Source organism: Hirundo rustica, chromosome 14, assembly GCF_015227805.2.
Source record: "Hirundo rustica isolate bHirRus1 chromosome 14, bHirRus1.pri.v3, whole genome shotgun sequence".
NCBI lineage: Eukaryota > Metazoa > Chordata > Aves > Passeriformes > Hirundinidae > Hirundo > Hirundo rustica.
Genome location: NC_053463.1, coordinates 5613518 through 5630524, shown reverse-complemented (window position 1 = coordinate 5630524; position 17007 = coordinate 5613518). Strand labels below are relative to the sequence as shown.

The following is a 17007-nucleotide window of genomic DNA, read 5'->3' as shown; positions in this document are numbered from 1 at the left end:
CCAAGAATAACCCTTCTATAAGACATGCTATACAATATGGCATGGGTCCCACTCAGGCAAAAGTCTGATTGACTTGTAGAGTGTGTGTAGTTTGCAAGGTAACCAACTGAGCAGTAGTCACCATATGAATGAAAAGTAATCACTTCTGCTGGGAAACTGAAGCCATGACACAGCTTCCATAATTCCTCCACCATGAGCCTGCATGTGCCAGTGCTAGAGAAATTCCATAACCAATAAAATGCCTGCGAGGAAATGGATGTGAAATCAGTTTAGTTTAAAACAAAATCCCTACAATGCTGTGCTTTATCACTATTCTCTTGGGAAACAATACAAAGAAGAAGTAGGTGTAGGGCTTTGTTCCACACAGTAGGGTAACCAATAGGGGCAGAAAGAGAAGGTTTGGCACACATAGGTTTATGTGGATCATATGACCTCAATATTGATTGCGTGTTATTTACATGTGCTTGGAAAACACAATCACTCACATACGAATCACATGTGAATAAATGAGATTGGATCCTAGAGTCATGAGAGCTGCTCGGAACCCCATGTGTGAAATCAGTAGGCACAAACCTTAAGCCGTGTAAGCTTTTTCTGGGAGTGGAAGATCACAGTGAAGAATCCTGGCTGTTACACAGAAGGACCTCATCTCTAGTCCTTTCTCAGCATCTGCACCGTGTCTGCAACAGAAGAGTGACATGAAACGTCAGAGAAATCAACATAAACATCACCTGGCCCCTCTCCCACCTACAGAAAGACCAAGAAATTGCATTGCTCACTTGTTCTCACAACTGCAGCCAGGCAAACGTGCCCACCTATTGCCTACCCAAGTTCTATCCATTTTTGTCTCTCAGGCTCTTTTTCACCTGCTGTAGACAAGCTGAGCTGCCCATCTACTGCATGAGCATCCCCCTCCTTTTTCCATGGTGCCCACGGTCCAGGGATGAGGCAGGGCAGGCAGGGTTGATCACTGGCCCAGTTCCCTCCTGCCCATGGTGGGCACAGATCCCTCAGTGCAGGCTGGAACACTCACCTTTCCTCAACAGCCAAGGTCCAGAACTAAGCTGGAGAGGTTGGAAGCTATTTCATATTTTTCCTCACGCAGCTATGATAAAGCCTTCCCATTTCTGTCTACTGCTGAGCTTAGCTTAGTTTGCAGTTGGAGGACTTTCAGAATGATAAATGAATGCTTATGAAGAGAGGTGAGGGCCTAGCTGGATGTAAGGTTTGTGCCCAAGGTTTCTAGCCAGAGACTAGCAAAACTTCTGGTGTTTCCCAGGCTTATTTTCATTGATCCCAGATGATGTTCCATGCCTGTACTAATTTCTGTGCATCCTGGTTTTAATCTGTTCACCTATCTATTGCCCACCAAGTTTTTCATCCAGAGAAATTCCTGTGAAGAAACAGTGGATCTATTAGTGGATCTGAACTCAGACTCCAGAGGCAAGCGCTCCTGCGTTGCTGAATATTTTGATATGTCATGGTGTCCCACAAGGTGCTGGATGTTCAGTCCATGGCCCCAGCTGCACTGCCAGACAGTGGGACATCCCAGGCAGTGTCCCTGTGCTCTTGTTCCCACTGTGAACATGCAGCAGCCACCCCTTCACACAGGCCCAGGGTTTTTCTGTACACACTCCCCTCCAGCACTGCACATAGCTGGAAACCATCCACTGATTCCTGGTCCTGTCTCCCAGCTTTTCTAAGCTCCCTCCACTTGCCACAACAGGAGAGAGGCAGACACTGTAATAGGCACTTCCCTACAAGGACCAGATTTTGCAAAGAAGAACAGCATGGACTTTTTGCAGGCTATGAAATGGGCTTGCAAGGGATGCCTTGTGTTGTTGAAATGTGATGACAAGGTACTCTAAATTTTCTGGCAGATGGATGTGATTCCTGGGGCTTTTGCAAGGCACTGAGAGAAAGGAAGTTTTTTCCCAGACCAGGATGGCAAGCTGCTTTCCGGGACACCCAGGTGTGTCATGCAATTAAAAGACATTTATCAAAGACACACATTTCCCAATCCTCTTCTCCAGTGAAAGAATTTTGGTTTTGTTAAAAGCAACAAATCCTGCTAATGCCTTGCCCTGGCTTTGCAGCAAATTGGCAGGTTTTCAAATCAAAGGTGTCTTATGCTGAGCAGCCTCATCCCCAGCCATCCATGTGCTCTTGCACATCCCCTGGCAGCACTCCAGGACCATGGCCAATGCTATGTCCTTCACTGCTGAGCTTCAGGCCTTACCCCACTAAAGCTTTTGGGGTAAAAGCTCAACTTCCAGAGCTGCCACCTGCCCTATGGACAGCTCATCTTCTGGAGACTGCGACAACTCAAGGTGCCATCACCCTCTGCTGCAAATGGGCTCTGCTCACACTGAGTGACAGAAGGGACCAGCCCTGCTGGGAAACTGGGAAAATTTGGCTCTAATGCCTGTCAGCCAGCAAGGATTAAATAATGACAAAGAGGGTGATGGACACGATGCCCTGTTTGAGAGTAACAGACAGGAAGGTGCCTGGTTGCTGCAGCAACAAGGCTGGGAAGACGGATTTTCTTTTGGGAAGATGGATTTTTCTTTCTCTTTTCACCTGCCAATCTTCCCCCCACGTCGGGGCTCTGCTGCTGCGGGAGACGAGCAGTGACATTTACACTCCCACTAACAAGCTGGTTCAGTGATGGGCAGCTCTGCAGGAGAGCATCTGGTGTCACAGAGCCTGAGCACAGAGGAGGGGAGTGTCCTCTCAAGCAGATAGAATAATTTGGGACTCTTTGTTATTATGAGCATTACTGGGGCAGGATCATGCATGGGAACAGCAGGCAGAGCCTCAGTGGGGCACTCAGGGCTTTTGACCCTTCATGTGGGTCAGGTCCTGCAGCTGATGGGAGCAACGAGATGTCAATCCTGCCCAAAGAACATCTCTGCATGTCCTGCTGGGAGAGGGAAGGGAGAAAAAGGATACTAAAAGGAGCATGAGCAAGAAGTCAAACATCACCGCAGGAGTAGTTTCACTTCTCATCCTGCTCGTGGTAGCAGGATGTGCCATCAGCCGTGCTCCTGCAGTTCAGCATTCCTCAGTGCCCCAGGAAACTGCCTTTGGCCCCCTGGGAGAAACCCTACTAAGGAAGCAGAAGTGAAACTCATGCTGCCTTTTCCCTCCCTGCATCTTTACCCACCACTGTGCCTCTCAATGCTTTCTTTTGCCTCCTGGATAAGACAACGTTCAGATCACCCAGATTGTCACTGTAATGATAGGAACAGCAGTAATAAGAGTAATAACAGTAACAATAACAATAATAATGTTACGGCAAAGTAAATGCAAGAAAAACGTAACAGCTCCGAAATGAATTGTAGTGGTGGTGCAGGAAACTGCTTTGGGTCATCTCCTGTCTCTTACTGGTTGTTTTGCTGCTGGCATGAGCAGGAAAGTGGGAATTAAGAACCAGCAGCCTTTCCTGGTTGCCAGACTGCTCTGCCACTGCAGCCAGCTGAGGACGTGCCTCATTGGACCATGAACCCCAGACTGGGGGTGGAAATAAATATCATGGCAAACAAACCCTGAAATTCGTGTATCCCCATGCCCAAGAGAGCCAAGGAAGGCAGATTTCCTAAGGACCTATGGATGCAAGTCAATGACTATTGTACAGATTGCACTGATGCATCTGTTTGAAGGAGAGCACCAATAGGTTTTCTCTTGTCTACGGTGTCATCCTTTTGCACAAAGCTTAGATGTTCCTGATATGGTGGACATTTACGCCCTTCTGTTCAATCAAGGTGGAAGCATAGGCTGGCAATTTTTAGTAATACACAGATAGCAGGCTGCTCCACCTGCATCCCTGTGCCCATTCTTCCCTCTGAGCAGAGAGCATGTGCTAATCAGCCACATTTTGTTAAGAAACCAGGCAAAATTATTAGGATGCTGAGAAGGGCAGCCCCCTTTTAGTGCTTTTATCCCTCCCTGAAGCTGGGGCAGCTCCTTCAGACTGAATTTTAAAGTGCAAAGTACCAGATATGTTGTAACACGGTTTCCTCGGAGTAATTGCTGTGCTTTTCTACAGCTCCACTAAAAAACTCCCAGCATCTCCCAATTGGTGCTTAAAAGTACACCCAACAATCTGCAGAGAAGAGATGACTGAACAAATATACAGTCAAGCCTGGGGGGAAAACTGCATGGAGGCAGATTAGAAAAGACCAAGGAAATAATCTTTCAAATATTGAAGCTGCAGAAATTAAGAGGATATTTGCAGAAATCTCTCATTACGGAGAGCACACGGGAAACATCAAGATTACAATCTGAGCAGTGCAGGAAGGTTGTACAAGGGAGAAACCCAACCTTTCCACCAGCACACGGTGATTGTGATGAGTCCCTTGTCAAAGTGATCAATCAGTAAAGCACAGAAAATGAGAACATTTGTGGAGTTTTTTTCCAGCAGCTGAAACTCAGCAGGGATGGCCCCATAACAACCTTTGCATCTTTCAGCAGAGTTCAGGATGGAAAGTTGCTCCCAATGGTACCAGAGCCCACAGTGAGAGCTCCAGCTGGGAAGAAGCTTGACAGCTTGCATGGGCAGTGGGTCAGATGAAGGAGGAATAGACGAAAAAAAAAATCTTTCTAGCATTCGACTGGAACCCACTTTTCTAATAATAATAATAATAAAAATTGCGTTCTCTTCTGTTACAGGAAGTTTTTTAATCGTGAAAATTGAGATGTTTTCATGCCTTGATGGTTGATTTTTCTTTTTCTTGCCATCAAACCCTAATACAGAAAAAGACAGAATCCTTTGCAAAACATATTGCCTGAAAGACCGTGCCAGTGTCAGGCAGACTGCCCTGCACTGAAACCTTCTGTGCTCATGCTGGTGTTCCAGTTTGGACCCTTTCGACATCACTCCAGCATCCTTCTCTGTTTCCTGAATCCCCTCCCTTCCCAGAGACTGTGGGTTGTTTCTTGTAAAACCTGCCAAGAAAAGCAAGTGAATCAACTGTCCTCCAAGGGCAAGGAACAGGCTGTGCCACCCACCAGTCCATGTGTCCATGGAGTAGCAGAGAAGAACACCAAGAACTGTGCAGAGGCTTCATTACCAGCTGCAGACACTTCTACAGGCACCGATGTCATCCTTTAACTGTGTGGCTACATCTCAAATGAGCCACATGCAATTTTCCTCCCACGTCCTCAGAGCAGGGCTGTCAATGCTGCTCAGGCTCTGGTGGCCCCAAGAGATTTGCACTGAGCTGTTGGGCTGGCCCTGGGAAATCTCTGCTGTCAAATTGGTATCGAGTCAATATTGCAGAGCAGCAGCAAGCATGGAGCTGGGGACTCTGGTTCACTGTAGAGAAAGCCTGGCCTAAAACCAGGAGCCCTGCACATGGAGCTGAGCCAGGTTTGGGGTGCTGTTGCTGCCCAGATTATCCCCACACCCCAACTCAACATGGTCATCATGGAGGTTTTGAAAACTGCAGGTAGTGACGTCAGGGTTAGATGTGGGAACTTGGTTTCCCTTGCAGTGAAATTAGTTTTTCTGAGCTTTGTCTCCTCCACAGAGAGCCGCGAGGATAAGATTCGTTAGGCAATTGTAAAATCAGAATGTAGCTGCTGACTAAAAGTTGCAGCTCATTTATAGCCCTATTTATTGCCAACCAAATAATTAGCTTAGACATGCATCAGCAGGTCTTGATTGCATATGAAATAACTGTCCTATTACATAGAAACCAAATGAGTTTTTGAGGACAGCTCAGGTGCCACCTCAACCCCAGAACTGAAAAAGAAAAGATAAGAAAAAGGAAAAAAAAAAAGCCCATCCACTTCAATGTGTTGCTCAGCAACAGAATTTGCGGGGGAAACAATCTAGGAATGAAGGAATGAGCATTTCCAAGAGAACAGGTTATTTCAGGCGAGACATCAGGGACAAGCAAATGTCACAGAAGAGGAAAACTTCAAATTTTTTTTCTCTTTTAATCAATAATTCAAACTAGACATTTTGGATAAAACAAGCATTTAAGTTAGCTGATTGAAAAACAGAGATTCCCAAACCTTTAACAAGAGCCACATTGCTGAGGAAATGTTTATTTGTTTGTGTGAGGGAAACGTTAGATTTACTAGACACTGAATTAAAAATTTAAAAAATGCTCATAGAAATGTCACTTGTTCATTTAAGGAGGAAGATGATGTAATGCCAGTACTGCTATGCTGTGCAGCATCCTTCCCAGAGCAATTCCATATTAATTTTGTTGTTCTCCTTTCCCGTGTGCCCTCCTTTCCCTCCCTTCTCCTTTTTCTTCCAGGACAAGACGAGCGCGCTGAGTCTCAGCAATGTGGCGGGGGTTTTCTATATCCTCATCGGTGGGCTCGGACTCGCCATGCTGGTTGCCTTAATCGAGTTTTGTTACAAGTCCAGAAGTGAATCAAAGCGGATGAAGGTGGCAACCCATTCCACGGCCTTTCACACCTTCTCTCTGATCCTCCCCCGGCTCCAAAGCTGCCTTCAGAGACGGATGCAGCCCAGACCACGGGTGGAAAGCCAAGACATAGGGATAATGAAGTGACCGTGTCACTCAACTTGCTAGAAAGGAATAGGACCATCTGAGGAAGCTGAAACAGGGTCAAGTGGGCTGTCGTGGGGAAGCGATGCAAGATCAGACATGTGGCAGAATGCTAATTCAAAATCCAGACACAGAGCAAAGCCACAGCACTAGCGGCAACAGAAACACATTTAAATTCCTTAAAATTAATGAAGGCAGACTGTGGCAATGTGTGTGCAGCATGGATGAAGTGTGCTGGGGCTGGTGTGATACAGCCGTTGCTGCAATATGGAAAAATCCCCAAACCCAGGCTCTTAACAGCGAGATAAAACTGGGGGAGTGCAGTAATGATTCACATCCTGTTGTTCCCTTTGCTGGCACCCTGCTGGCACCATTTCCAGGCTGACAACACCAATACATGCTCAGAGCATTGTTGCCCTGGAATGGATGATGTGGGCCTCCAAATTCCAGAATTATGGGTCTTCTTAGAGAGAAATTGGCCTCCAATGTCTCCTGTAATGGTTATTTTAACTCCACCCTGTCATGGTCTTGCAGAAGCGTATTTCCTATAGCCCAGGAGATCTGTTGCATGGTGTGCCTGAATTTCCAAGTCTCGTGTCAAGAGTGGATTAGATTTGAGAGCCTTGGAGATAGGCATTTGAGATCCTGGGAGATAGCAGCACCTGTGGAGCAAGTATATCCTGGCAATCCCTTACAGAGATATCGTGGTGTTCAAAGGGGCAGTGGGATATGTGATATATCCCTTGTCTTCCTCATCTTGACTTCTCCCATGAGCATGGAATTTGTTATGGGCATATGAAGTATGCAGTGAGTTTCAAAAAATCCAAATAGGCTTTTATTTCACCGAAACTCACCCAGAATCAAAAGGAAAATAAGCAACCACTTCTTTGGGGTTTATGTCGCCATTTCACAGCACGCTCAATATTTTGTTAGCAATAATAACATTTCTAATGCACTGAAAATGTGCTACAGTTCTTTTCACATTGAGGGAAAGGAAGTTCCACAGGCAAGGAGAGCTACCTTGAGCACAGGGGTAAAATAACATGAGCAAATACTGTCCATGGAGCTACAAAGATTAGATTATCATTTGTGCCCACTGTAAAGCTAGGTATGGCACAAATGCACTGCAAAAAAAGTGTCAGAATGCAATATCTCAATAGCTGTTCCAGATTTATCTGTTATGGAAAATTCTTCACCTCAATATCTCAGTCCAGAAAGAATGATGGTACCCTTGGGGGTAGCTTGAATGCAAAGAAACCAAATTGGCTTTATCTTTTAGTTGAATTGTTCTAAGCAGGCAGTTCCCTTAGATCTCTGAAAACTAATGTTTTGGATGTATCTGGAACAGAGATGAAATTTGGTTTCCTGAATTAGGCTTGCATTTCCTAGTTACCTCAGTCATTGCTGTAGACAAAAACATAGGCACATGCTCTAGTTCTCACATGAGGAAAGTTAAACATATGTTTGCAGTGAGTCAGAGTCCACCGTGCATAACAGCCCTGGAGTAGCAGTAGCATCTCTATGGGGGAAGTGTGTAAAATGCCTCTGCTCAGATCCAGGATGACTGTTCTTATGTTGTAGAGTTCGAGGAGGGTTTTGGCATATGGCACTGGTGCTTTATACCCCAAAATACTGCTGAAACATTTAATTTTGCATGTAGAAGAGGTGTGAATGAACAGAGCAGATGCAGTGGGGACATGCAGAAAGTGAGAGTCTGAATGGAGACAAGGAAGGGGAGAACAGTAACAGAAAGACAACACTGGTTAATGTTGTGATTTCTTCAACATTGCAAAGGACAGGGGGAGACCCCCCCGTCTTTCCTAAAAAGGGTTTTTGTTTAATCCCACAGCAATCAATCAACGAAGCCATACAGACATCAACCCTTCCCAGGCCGGCTGCAGCAGGAGGCAGTGGAGAAAATGGACGTGTGGTCAGCCACGATTTCCCCAAATCCATGCAGACGATCCCATGCATGAGCCACAGCACTGGCATGTCCCTGGGAGCTACGGGATTATAATTGGCCTTTTGACCCATTGCCTGGGTGAGAGCAGGGGCAGCCCAACTCCACCCCTCCAGAGCCAAAAAACATACCCAACACCAACAAGACAAACGATGACGACAGAAGGGACAATTGGATGGATCTTCTCAAGGAAATCAAATCAATTTCCCTTTTTATTTGCAAACAGATCCACTGGCAGGAGAACAGAAACAGGTCTGTACTGCAATAAGGAGAGTGTAATGGGATTTTACAGACTCGTGAACCATCCCTGATCAAAGAACCACTGGAACACTAATGAGGACTACGCCATTTTGTTTTAACTTGGTTGTTAATAAGTCTTAGTGTGTGCAATATATATATTTTTTCTTACTAATTCCTGTGGTGTCAGGGTAACATCAGCCCTTCCCCCCTTCCCTGCTCAGTCCTTCAATCTGGTTTCGTATGGGATGCAAACCACAGTGTCTGAGCTACTAACAGCAAAAAAAAAGAAAGACCGATATACGTGGCAAGCTGAACTCAGCGCAGGGCATCAGCATTGACCTCTTTTGTCCATCGTGATTCTGCCTTCATCGTTCTGTGGGGAACTCAGGCGGTGCAGTTATCGCAGCGAGGCAGACAGAGCTGCCCCCGGCTCTCCCTGCAGCAGGAAGGACTCGATGCAGGAAGAAACCTGAACAAAAACATGAGGCTGTTTCACAGGGGGCAAAGTGGTGGGTGAGTTTGGAAACCCCAGGTAGCGTGAGGACATAGCAGTAATTCTTCCAGGATGATGAGCGGAGCTCCAAGAGGAAAATCACGTGCCTGGAGTGGAGAGTGGCAGACCGGAGCAGAGGCTTGGTCTAAGATCACGGTCGGCTGCTGAAGAAGGAAAGTGAATGTGGAATTCCCCTCACGTGTGACTCTCCTGCCCAGGTTATTGGGGGCTAATAAGCAATTGTGAACCATTTCTTCATTGCTTAGCTTCTGTGTGTGCTCCCTTTCTGGTGGTCACATAAGGGAACCACCTCGGGCTGGGGATAGGCCATCTCCAGACCTCCAGCTCCAGACAGCTGCCAATAACCAGCGCAACGTGCTACGAGTCTTGGGGCTGCAACGGGGACACCCCTGCCCTCCTGCTCTGAAATCCCTTTATGGCCATTCTTTTCTAACTCAGAGGGACATTTTGTAGGTAGCTGGCCAGAATGGATTCCTGGAAGGAACTGCTGAAGCAAACCAAGGAGGAGATCCTACAAGAGCATAACTCAAGCAACATTCAGCAGCATCAGTGCTGGTCACATTCAATCTTCCCATCAAGCCGTGGCCTGTCGGGGTACAAAGCCAACCGTAGCAGACTCCCACTCTATCCTTAGGGAGGGGGAAGCATCCACAAGCCAGGAAAGCAAGCTGCTGACCCCGAACTTGGTGTTGCAGAAACCCACAGTGCCAGACAGGCAGCTGGGGGTCCAGCCACAGGCCTGGAGAGCAAGGGGGCAAGAATGGTTTTCCAGAACCACACTGAAGGTTCCTTCTGTGAGTCTCTGGCATGGACAGACAAAAGCTTCCCACCCTGGTGGGCCTGAGACACCTCAGGGGTGTGACATTCTCAAGTGGAGGATTCCCAGGGGAACACCTGGTGAGGGAGATCTGTGGGGCAGGGGCCACAGTGAGCCCACTTGGCCTGGTCCCATCTCACTGATGGCAAAAAAAGTTCAGAGGTTCTCACAGAGTCTGACAAATCCCTGTCCAGGGACTGAGCTGCTACTGGAGCATTCTGAGCTGCTTTTTTCGCATTTTCTTTACTCTTTTCTGTTTTTTGCAATGTAGCAAGAGAGGAGCCGTGAAAGAAGGGAGGCAGGTGAAGAGAAAATGATGCAGGCAAATGACTGGCACAGGTCTGTGAGGAGAATCTGGAAGTAAGGCTGGAAAATGAGTGAATTCCAGTTTCCATTAGTGTATGACTGTGCAGAGCAATACATTTACCACCTTTAACACCAGCCTGGTCTGAAGCATCTGCTCCTTATTCACTTGTCATGCGACAATTTGGAGACCAGCAAGTCAGAATCAAGGTCCTAAGCCTGGGCACAGCCAATGTACTCTTCTCTCCAAAACTGAGAACATTGTGATCTGTATCTCTCATTGCTGAACATGAACTCTGTTATCAGCCACTCCAAACACCACTTCAGGGCGCTTTCTGTTGTTTATCATTATTTTTAACCTGCTTTTCTTAATTTTAACCTCAGCTCGGTACAACGCTAGCACAAGTGGAGGCATCCTTATCAGCACAAGTTCTTTTTTCCATGTCCAGAGCCCTCAGATGAGTCTCCTGACCCAGCTCTTGTGTTCTGGGCCGGTGTGTTGGGAATAGGCTACTGGTACCCACCAGTGCCCCATCCTCCTCCAGGACCCCATGGCAGCAGGTCACAGCAGTCTCGTGAGCAGCAGCAGTGCTAGAACTGGCCACCTGAGACATGAAGATGTGAGATGCAGCTGTCAAAGGCTTTTGATCAAAGGAGGGGTTAAAAAAAAAAAAAGAAAAGAAAAAAAAAAAAAATAAGTGAATAGGACAAAAGCGTGGAAAATGTAAACTTGTAATATGTATTTTTACTACACTTTTCTTAAAAATAGAGTAATGGTAAAACTCTTAAAGACATTGACATTTTTTCTCAACAGGATTCCATATTTAACAGTTTTGGCTTTCATTAAATTTTGCTCTTTGGTACCTGGATCTTTTATTTAACAGCTATATTTGTTTTAACTATTTTTTGGTTTTTTCTTTCTTTCTTTCTTTCTTTTTTTTTTTTTTCTTTTTTTTTTTTTTTTTCCTTTTGGTAGTACTGCAAAGGATTTTGCTTTATCAAATGCAATGGTGTTTTTCTTTTCACGTTCTCTTTTTTTTCAAGTGATATTTTTATTGGTAATTTTTATTTACACAAAGAAAGGAAACTATCAGCTGGAATTTTAGAACCAAGGATCCATGATCCATTTCTCATACCTGTCCATGCCGTTTTGTGCCAGTGCTGGATGTGTGGAAATGAAAATGATGTTACCCCTCAGGCAATATTACCCAACCTGAATCAAAAGAGATTTCTTTGATTTTTGCTGTGTCTGACTTGTGAACAGCAGCCGAATAAACTGCTTCAGGTTGAAATTGGGAATCTATCTAATATTTACCCAAGAGTCAGGGAACTAAATAATCATTGGGTTCAAAATTAATGATTTTGTTTTGTTTGGAGTCTTGTGGGGTTATTTTTTGAGGAGGGCTATTAGAGGATTTTAGCTTGTTTTTGCAGAGAGAGAAGACATATCCAGCTCAGAGAAAACTCAGAACCAGCACTGGTCCAAAAATCCCTACCAGGATCAGCTTTCCTAGGAGCTCCCATGCTGTTTCAGAGGCTTGGACATTTGAGATGCTTCTCACTCAGTTTTCACATGACCAGCCTGCTGAGTTCCTCATCCAAAAGCCTGTTAAGGGGCGAAAAAGAGGAGGATTTAAAGGGTGTTGTACATATATGCAAATATTGACAACTACTGAGGTAAACTGCACTCATTAATGTCCTGCTCTTGTGGAGCACTTGGTGTTACAGGTGTGGAAGGATTCCTCTTCCTATGTCCTCATTCCCAGTTATCATTTGGGGAAGCTGAGACACGGAAATGCCATTTGACCAGGCATCCCACAGGGCCAAGGTTAGAGGATCTCCAAGCATCCATAAGTGGTGTTTTACCCACTGGTAAGTTTTAAATATAGAATCAGCAAGGGACAGAAATTAATACATTTTGAAAGGGGCAGTGAACCCTGAGGCTTCAAAGAAAAAGAGATTCCCAAGCACTGGGGCCTGAAGGAGAGGTTTCCTAAGGGCAGGCTATGCTGGATCAGCCCAGTTTGGTCCTCAGCAATTCCCTGGGCATCCAGGCTGTGCTGCAGGTTTGGATTCTGTCACAAAATGTCCTTCTTGCTCAGTGGTTCACTCTTGGTTCTCAGTGAGATTGCAAAAATACACAAGAAACGTTCCTTTATATCCTAGCGTAAACAGGACAAAATTTCCTCCTAGTGGCAAAAGCCACTATATTCCTTGTAATAAAGTCTCCAGCAAGAGTCCTTCTTCAGCAGTTGAAGTGAAAAAAAAACCTCCCTGAACCCTGAAGTGCAGCAGGAGAGCAACAGATGCATCACCCAATCCATTCCTTTGCTATGGGGTCAGGACCCAGAGCTGGGACGCTCCAAAATTTTTTCTGGGCTTGTTTGTCCTACCAGCCAGCAAGTGCAAGGAGAGCTTAAATCATCTAAGGGGAGGGACAGGGGGTGACTCAAAGTGTTCTGTAAACCAGGGGATTCCACTGGCCTGCTCAGCTCCAGCACCTCAGTGCTTTGTGTCCATCAGTAGTTTTGGGAGGCATGGGGAAGTTTTCGCTGAGAACACAGCTCAGTTTCCAATGACATGGTCAGTCACCCAGGTCTCACATGTGGCTCTGGCTCCCAGGGGAACATCTCTGTGCACATTTCTAAGCCACGTGTCAGAGCTTAGGCACCACCTTGAGGACAGGAACACACGGGTTCTTACCAGCAAAGGCACCAGCTTAACCCCAGATACCCTTTGGAGACCTGTGTGGGCTGTTCTCTGATGGCTTGGGTAGCTGCCAGCCCCTCCTAAACACAGAGACCCCAGTTACCTTCATATTACCTGTGAGTATAAACCAATTTGTCATCCACCAGTGCTGGTTTTGTGTCTTGGTACCCCACTGCTGACTGAAGTTCCTGTGCTCTCATCTCTGATACCCAGTTAATTAATTAAATAACAGGAACATCAGGATATCACAGTGCCATGCACAGCTGCCTAGCAGCCCACAGGAGAGCAGGGCTTTTGGGGCAAAATCCACAGGCAAACCCCAAATCCATGTTGCTCCATCTTCATTAGAAAGATGCCACTCTTCTCACCCTCCTTCTTACACAGAGCAGCTCTGTATTTTTCCAGACGCTTGGTCCTGATGGTTGGAGTGTACAAGACGGATGAGTTTAGTGTGCAAGAACCTAGAACAGGAGCAGAGGGGTAGCTTGAGATGATCCCTCCGTCAAAATCCTGACTATTTCCACCCTGGGATTCTACACTCAGCATCACTTTCCATTTCCCTTCTGCCTGTCCCCATCTCTCCTCCATCTGTACATCAACACCACCCTCAGCACTGCCAGTTTCTCCTCTCCAGGACCTGGAATGAGCTCTGGGTTTGTGCATGGTGTTCTCTTAGAGGCAGATAAGTCTCTATCACCATATAGCTCTAGAAAGCAAATTACCTTTGGGATGGAGCAGAGGCTCCACCCTGGGCAGAAATGAGCCTATAACCTCTCACACTGTCCTTGGGCAGCAAGGAGCCCTTCTGCAAATGGGCTGCTCTGTGGAGCCACAACCCTGCACAGTGTTGGGTTTCCTGGCTGTTCTCAGAGCACTTGGACTAATCTCCCTGTTTCTGGTGACCACTTCTCCCAGAGAGACATTTCTGTCTGGCTGCCAGGAGAAAATCTGGCTTGGGGATGGAGAGGGGCAGAGTGCTGGGAATCACCTCCATGGAGTGAGCTGAACCTGTGCAAAGGGACAGCTGTCTCTAGAGCAGTGAAACTGCAACCCTCACCCCCAGAGGGGTAATCACACCCCTTTCTCATTCACCAACATGCACACACAGGTATTGAGATGCCTTTGATAGCCCAAATTAGCTGTCAAGGTACCTTCCTATTCCTAAGGAACAATGGGGTATAAAGTAAGAGCCACAAAGTGTGTTCATTACTCTGCAGGGCTGGTTTAACACGTTCTCTGGATCCCTTCAGCAGTAATTCCTCCCCTGTTCGAGCTGGCATCAAAATTAATGGCATGTCGTGTTCTATGAGTCCTGGCTTTTCAGATGAAAGGTACACGCTGTTGTTGGCATCACTGTTACAGTGTAATAAATCAATGCGTTCCCACTGGAAGGATTTCAGACGATTTCGCAGCTTGCTCTCCGCAGCTCAAAAGAAAACTTGTCTGCCAGGCCATTGGCCTATTCAAAAATAAGTTTACATTAAATAAAAAAAAACAAAACAAAACAAAAAAAAAAAAATCAGGAAAAAGAGGGGAAAGCCCAACATTGCACTGCAGTGTTGTTGCCTGCTTCACATAGGACGCTGGGGCCAGGGCAGCAATGCCAAGGTTTCCTCAGGCTCCATCTCAAGAGGTGGGACACAGCCAAAGGGAGCATTCCCTGTGCCAAGGCAGCTAGGGACAGGGCCAGCAGAGCCTGGGAGGGTCCCACTGGATCAAAAAGGAGCAGGGACAAAAGCAGTTTGCCTTCTTACTGCCAGGCTCTAAAACAAACCACCCCCGATTTCCAGAAAAGCAGCAGGAAAAGGGAAGAGGAGCAAGGCCAGGGCAGAGCTCCCAGCAAGCCCCCAAAGGTTCCCACACAGCTGCTGCCCCAGCTTCTCCGAAAGCTGCTGCCCACGGATCAATTCACTTTCTTAACAACATCTTTACCAAGGAAAACTTAAACTCCTCTGCTCCCAGGAGCACGTGTGAAAGACGGGAAGAGGCTGAACTTGAAAGGGGAGCCGTTTTGTTGCCTCAGATTAGCTCAAACTGCGTGACGAGCTTTCCTCACTTCAAAACCAATGTTGCTAACCTTGAAATCTGCATTATTAATATTTCAACGTGAGGCCCATCAGGAGCTGCCGCAAGAGCTCTCCTGGACTCGTGACAGCTCGTCCTGCTTGATTCTAATCATATATGAATGCATGAGTTAAGAAGACATCATTAAAAGTACATTAAGTTTAATTATGCTAGCAGCCACAGACAGTGGGAGCGTCGCCTTAATGCAGAATGCGTAATTAGATCAGACCTAATCCCTTAGATCCATATTTGTTAAAGAGAACGCTCCTCATCTACAAGTGTCACTGTTTGGAGGAACAGCACCGTTTTCTGGGGGATATTCCCTCCCACCCCTCTGCCCTCCTCTCTGCCCCTCATGCCTGTGCACTCAGCTCAGCTCAGCTCAGCTCAGCTCCTTGCATGTTCAGTTTAACAAAAGCGCACACACACCCCCCCAAAAAAAAAAAAGGTCCCTTGCCCTGGCAGCCAAGCCCTGGAGAGATGCTGCAGTGGTTTAAGGTATTATGGACCAGATCTCCCTTGCAAGGACCTGGCCCCATCAGAGGCTCTGTAGATGCAGGAATGCACCCAGTCCCAGGTGGGAGTGTGGCCTCACAACCCAGTTGGACCAGTGCAGCCACGCTGTGGGATGGAAAAGGAGGACGTGTTTACACAAACTCCAGGGGTATTGGCTGCAGAGTGGCTCTGGATAAACATGCAAAGAGAACAAAAAAAGACAAAAATTAACCAAAATATGAACACAGAAGTGTTTCAGCTCCTTCTAGGGCTGTTCCAGCTCTCTCCACTAACACCAGGAGGTGCCGGCACGGGCCTGCAGCTGTGGCAGAGGGGAAGGTGACACATCCCTTTTCCCAGCAGCACAGCCCTACAAACCCCCCAGTGCATTGCTCTGCAAAGCCACGGCGTTCACAGGAAACCACCAGCACCAGTGGGAGCCGTGGGCTGTCGCCTCCATCTTCACCCCACAGCAGGGATAACTGGTACCAGCAACCCCACACACCCTCAAGCAGCCTCACCGTGGCAGGGACATCAAATCTGCCAATGCCTGAGCCCACAGGCTGCTGTGGTTTGGTGATTCTCAGCTGGAGTATGGTGGATCCTGTGCTGGTCCCATGGAATGATTTCCGCAGCACCTCCAGCCCAGACCCCACGGCAGTGGCCACAGCCTGGGCAGGGCGTTTCCAGCTCCTCGGGGCAGTCCCAGAGGAGATGCACCTCACCAGGTCCCATGCTCACCCTGCTCTCTGCAGGGGGCTGAATTCACGATGAGCCTTCACCTGCCGCAGGCTGCTCACACTCATTGTCCAGAGTGACTCAGCTCAGCTCTGGAGGAGGGGGGGTTCTGGGAAAGCTGAGGTCCCAGTCAGTCCCACTGAGTGGGGGATTTCTGCTCGTGTCCCCTCCTTTCTGGGGACAGAGCAGGCTGGAAAGGGTGAGAGGTCAAGGGCACCGTGTGACGTGGGAGCTAGCACAGGAGCAGCTGTGGTTCGGGAGGGAACCCCAGAGCCCCTGGCTTGCTGGCACTCATCACAGGCAGGGGACACTTAACAGCTCAAGCAAGCCCTCTAACTCCTGCCTAAGTGCTGAATATTATTGTTATTAACACATAATGGCCTCTCACTGCCTCTCCCCTGTGGAGCTGGGTAGGGGCTGTGGCTGGGGAGCCACAGCACGGAGCACAGCCCCACAGGCAGGGCAGAGGGACACGATAAAAACCTTCTGAAGGTACCATTCACAGCCAAGGGCCAGCTCCAAGCACACCACAATTACTGGTCGGACAACAACTGAGATTTTCATGAAGGGTTCTGAATAAATCGACTGCTAACTTAGGTTTGGAAAGGGCTTTTTGATTTGTTTATTTTCTTTCATT

At 47.2% G+C, this 17007-nt stretch overlaps 1 protein-coding gene across 4 annotated transcripts in view; it reads left to right on the top strand.

Moving 5' to 3' along the window:
* Positions 1 to 11227, top strand: part of GRIA1 (glutamate ionotropic receptor AMPA type subunit 1) — a 118885-nt gene extending 107658 nt beyond the window's left edge. For 3 of the 4 annotated variants that reach the window (XM_040077928.2, XM_058422432.1, XM_040077929.2), the window contains 2 exons: positions 6273 to 6407; positions 8359 to 11227. In XM_040077928.2, the coding sequence (XP_039933862.1) occupies positions 6273 to 6407; positions 8359 to 8547 (324 nt within the window). In that variant the 3' untranslated portion in view covers positions 8548 to 11227. Of the gene's footprint in view, positions 1 to 6272; positions 6408 to 8358 lie in introns of those variants that run through there. The other variant, XR_005703118.2, reaches the window with a different exon arrangement.
* Positions 11228 to 17007: the final 5780 nt, after the last annotated feature.